The 4,295-nt window shown below is 37.5% G+C and overlaps 1 protein-coding gene across 1 annotated transcript; it reads right to left on the bottom strand.

The window, feature by feature from the left end:
* Nucleotides 1–1,381: 1,381 nt before the first annotated feature.
* LOC121796762 (protein trichome birefringence-like 33) lies at nucleotides 1,382–3,465 on the bottom strand. Its single transcript, XM_042195548.1, has 6 exons — nucleotides 3,116–3,465; nucleotides 2,821–3,034; nucleotides 2,525–2,696; nucleotides 2,251–2,450; nucleotides 2,026–2,184; nucleotides 1,382–1,941 (listed from the first exon to the last, which is right to left on the bottom strand). The coding sequence occupies exons 1-6, from the start codon at nucleotides 3,300–3,302 to the stop codon at nucleotides 1,602–1,604; spliced, it is 1,272 nt and encodes a 423-aa protein (XP_042051482.1). The 5' UTR covers nucleotides 3,303–3,465; the 3' UTR covers nucleotides 1,382–1,601.
* Nucleotides 3,466–4,295: the final 830 nt, after the last annotated feature.

Raw genomic sequence — 4,295 nt, 5'->3', positions numbered from 1 at the left:
CCCTCATCCTCCCTAACTGTGTCCGCCAATGACCGCTAGTCTTATCGTTGGTCCGCTACTGTGGATGCTCTTACTGGGTTGTGGGAAGTCCTGATGATGTGGCATGTTGTGGGAAGTCCTAGTAATGTGGCAGAAGGTGTTTTAGGCTAGTCCTAGTGCTAGCCTATTGGCTAGTCCGTGCTATTATGGATGCTCTCAGAAATAGAATATTCATAGGCAGGGGACGGCCGTGCCTTAGTTTTTGGTGGTTGTGATAAGTCTGTGTTATTTATTATTATGGTTAGGTAAAATACAAATATATTGGGAGGAATTGTTGTTTTCGACATGGTTGCGACGAATTTTTTATTCAAATAGTTTCTTTGGTGTATGAGAAATTCTTTATTATACTTATGTGAGGTGGAACTAAAATAAAGTAATGTAAATAGTTTAGTTTTGCATCAAGACGCATAATTATCATATTATTAATTGATTATTTAAGACAGAACGTGGAGGGAGTAATTAGGATGGTTATGCTTTTTGTTAATTTTCATATTATTAATCTATTAATTAAGACAGAACGTGGAGGGAGTAATTAGGATGGTTATGCTAGTTGTCGCGATTTTAATATCAATCTATTATAATTATTTTATCCAAGGTGTACCATGTACGGTATCTTCCTCACGCAATGATATTTTTAGAAAATTAAAGAAGCCAAGCTTAGTTTTGCGTCAAGATATAAATACCGTATTATTATTATTTTAGTTTATTTTACTGGTAATATGGTATTATTATTTAAAGAGAGAAGGTGTAGGGTACAATTTGGATGGTTATGCTCGTGGTGGCAAATGGCAATCTTAGATCTTAATACTTCATCCGTCCTCAAAGAATATGTACTTTGAGATCAGCACAGATTTTAATGTAAAATTGGAAAAATAAGAGAGAGGTAGAGAGAAAAAGTAATTAAAGTATTGTTAGTCGAAAATGAGTCTCGCCTTATTAGAAAGAAAGACTTTTCAAAATTAGAAAGTGCATATTCTTGTGGGACGGACTAAAAAAGAAAGAGTGCATATTCTTGTGGGATGGAGGGAGTATTAATTTATTGTAATTTTAGAATTAATCTCTAATCTTGGAACGTTGTGCTGCAATTATTTTCTTCAAGGTCAACTACCTACCTAACCATGGATATTTAATTTTTTATAGAAAATAAAATAAATAGATTTTACATAAAAGTAGTTATTATGAAATGTAATGTCAATTTTCGATACAAACTTTATAAACGAATGAAAATAGTAGTAGTAGTATTTTTTATTTATACTAGTATTATTATGAAAAAAAGTGGCTAATACAGAGTGAAAGTAAGAGCAATGAATAGAATGACACTAGTAGGACGTATTCGGCTTTCTAAGCTAATTCAGATTTTGATTTTGATTTTGTTTAACTTATAAATAATAAAGTAGTAGCATAATTTAAACAACGGGATACAATCTCTAGTAGTTCTTTACTTCTATCTTCTCATATGAGCTAATGGAGAATTTTTTTGTTTAAAAAAAATAAATAAAATTTGTGTCGAAGGCCAAGAATAAATGACTATACAAATTGGGATGGTTGAAAGCATCCATGAATCATGGATAAAAAAGCTTAGCAAAAAGAAGCTCATTCCAAGTATCTTGAAGGCCAGGCAAACACCAATGCGTGCAATCCGCGTAGCTGACCGGATTGGCGAGCTGCTCCGGTGTCAAGGGGTTCCATTGCTTCTTGTAAATGGATGTGTGTGCATCCTTTCTGTAGCTCGACATCTGCGTGATGTTGAGGAACGTGATCGGATACCTCGACTTCCTAAACACTTCCCCTATCACATTCATCACACTCTTCCTACTGTCTGATCCCCAGTAGTTTGGATCATCTATCATTTCACTCTGATTGTAGCAGTTTCCCTTCTCGCTCCCTCCCCAGTCGATCGCCCTGTCATGTAGTAATATTAATTATAAAAAAATAAGAGAGTAATTAATTGATCACGATCATGTCATTGTTATGAGTCTGACTGACTTTGCGTGGGTAGGCGACATGCTGGTGAAGAACACTCGGGTGTTGTTCGGATGCATGTTTCTCTTGGCCCATCGCAGCATCGTTTTCATGGCCATCCGGTAGGCATCCTCTGTTGGCACCTCTGCTATGTCTGTGTCTTCGCTGCCCACGGTTTGTTGTCTGTTCGCAAAAGTAAAGTAAATCACTTGTCCAACATATATATATAAGATTAGTTTGGGGACATACAGTATGTTGAAGTTGAGGCCAGTCATCCACCAGAGATACGTGTTGAACACCATTATATCGACTCCTTTCCAGTGCTTCCCGTGCTTATTGATGGACCCCTTCCTCACCAACCTGTCGCTTATTCTGTGCACGATTGCATCATCCGAGTTCGACTCTAGGAGAAATGGCGCCCAGTAGAATTCAATTGTCGCGTTGTAATCCTGTAAACGCGGGCATTTCATTTTTTTCTTTCCCAACACAAATCTACTACTATAATATAAATGTTAGTATCTACCTTGGCTGAGAAAATCGTCAGCGAACCCTTGGTAGTCATAGATTTCCGGTCTTCGGGTATGATCTTGTGGACGAGACAGACCATCGAGACGAACTGGCCCCGGTTCAGAGAGTCCCCAACGAACATCATTCTCTTGCCTCGAAGAGTTTCCAGCATTAATGTCGCGTTGAAACTGTCGTGTTTCATGAAATTAACTATAGTTATATAGAAAATGAAATTCTATTCCCATAATAATTTTGAATAGGAGAGAAAGCACATGACACTTTTTGAAGCGTTGATAAAAAAAACAAAAAAACCTTGGGAGAGAGCAGGCGTGAGGCTGCCATCGCCAATGCTGGTAGTCGGTGTCGGGGCGGCCGTGCTCCTGACACGTCAGCTGGGGCTGGATGTACGGACAGTCGGCCTCCTCGTAGAGCGGGTGGCGGTCGTCCCACACCCACCGCCCGCTGAAGATGTCACAGCCGCTTTCGCCCTCTCCCAAGGCGAAAGCCAGCTTTTCATCCTTCTTCTCTTAACACCACAAAAAAAACCCACACATATTAGTCATTAAGCCAGACTCAACTCAACTCGACTCGAATCGAATCAACTCACTTGATTTTGTTGGCGACGACAAGCTCGGGTATGGGCGGTAGTCCTCGAATTGGCCACCGAAGATGCAGCTGAAGTCCTCGCCGTAGAGGATCGTGACGAACAAAATGAAAGCGAGAAGGGTGAAAAGGTACGGCGACAGCCGCCCCTTGCGGAGGAGAGCGGCGGAGGAAGACGGTGGCGCCTTCATTTTTTTGTGTTTATAATACGTGACAAGTGTGTGTGGTTTTAATAAATACAAGTGAGCAATAGTTGCAATTTCTGAATCCAACAGTTTCTTTGCTGGATTAGTAAAATTGCTTTTGGTTATGATTAGCTTATGTGAAGTGAAACACAAGGAATATTAGTATTTAGTTAGTTTTAGTTTTGTATCAAGATTCAATTATGGTAGTATTATTTTATTTTTGGTAGAAGGTGGAGGGTTCATTTGGATGCATTACAGTGTTTGATACCGACTGATTAAATTAATCATGAGTAATTTGGATTTTGGTGGAAATTCTTGGAATTAACTTATATTATAATTTTCAAAATCTTGTATGGTTGTGCGGCAATGATTTTGTCCAAGGTCAACCATCTACCTAATACATGGATTTTTATTTTTCTATTTTTCGGAAATTAAAACACATTGGTGTTTGGAAGTTTTATTTATATTTTTGGTTCTAATATTATTAATGAAACTAAAAAAAGTACTACGTATATTATTTAATAAAATGTATTTATTCAGAGAATATAAATCTAAGCATTCTCGTGTACTTTTTGTGTAATTTATTTAGAGAAATATAACTCTATATGCGAGTGAAAATCAAATGATTAATAGCAATGATGCAAGGACAGAAGGGAAAACCATACAACTTTGCTTGGCTTCAAAGACAAGTGTTTTATTGGAAAGACGATAAATCATTTTCTTCACTTTTGGGTCATGTAATTGATTAAGTAGTAGGTGTTTGGAAAAATAAGATAGATAAAATTAAATAAAGTGTGACGACATGATGAAAGGATTTTTGGTATTGGTAAGGATTTGGTGGGGTGTAATTGTGCTTTTGGTGAAACTTCAACTTCAGTAGTTGGGAATTGCCCCTAATTTCGTGATTTGTTTAGAAACAATCGAGATTGGAAATCATTGTAAATTAATGAATAATTGAGTCCCCATTTCAATCTGATAAACACTACCGATCCTCGTCAA

The sequence above is a fragment of the Salvia splendens genome, chromosome 1 (genome assembly GCF_004379255.2).
Source record: "Salvia splendens isolate huo1 chromosome 1, SspV2, whole genome shotgun sequence".
Taxonomy (NCBI): domain Eukaryota; kingdom Viridiplantae; phylum Streptophyta; class Magnoliopsida; order Lamiales; family Lamiaceae; genus Salvia; species Salvia splendens.
The sequence above is the reverse complement of the archived record's forward strand: the minus strand, read 5'-3'. Positions and strand labels throughout refer to the sequence as shown.

Coding starts and splice junctions, on each gene's coding strand:
- LOC121796762 (XM_042195548.1), bottom strand. CDS start 3,302: ATGAAGGCGCCACCGTCTTCCTCCGCCGCTCTCCTCCGCAAGGGGCGG. Junction 2,185..2,250: donor GGCCTCAACTTCAACATACT/GTATGTCCCCAA, acceptor TTTTGCGAACAG/ACAACAAACCGTGGGCAGCG. Junction 1,942..2,025: donor ATGTCGCCTACCCACGCAAA/GTCAGTCAGACT, acceptor ACTACATGACAG/GGCGATCGACTGGGGAGGGA.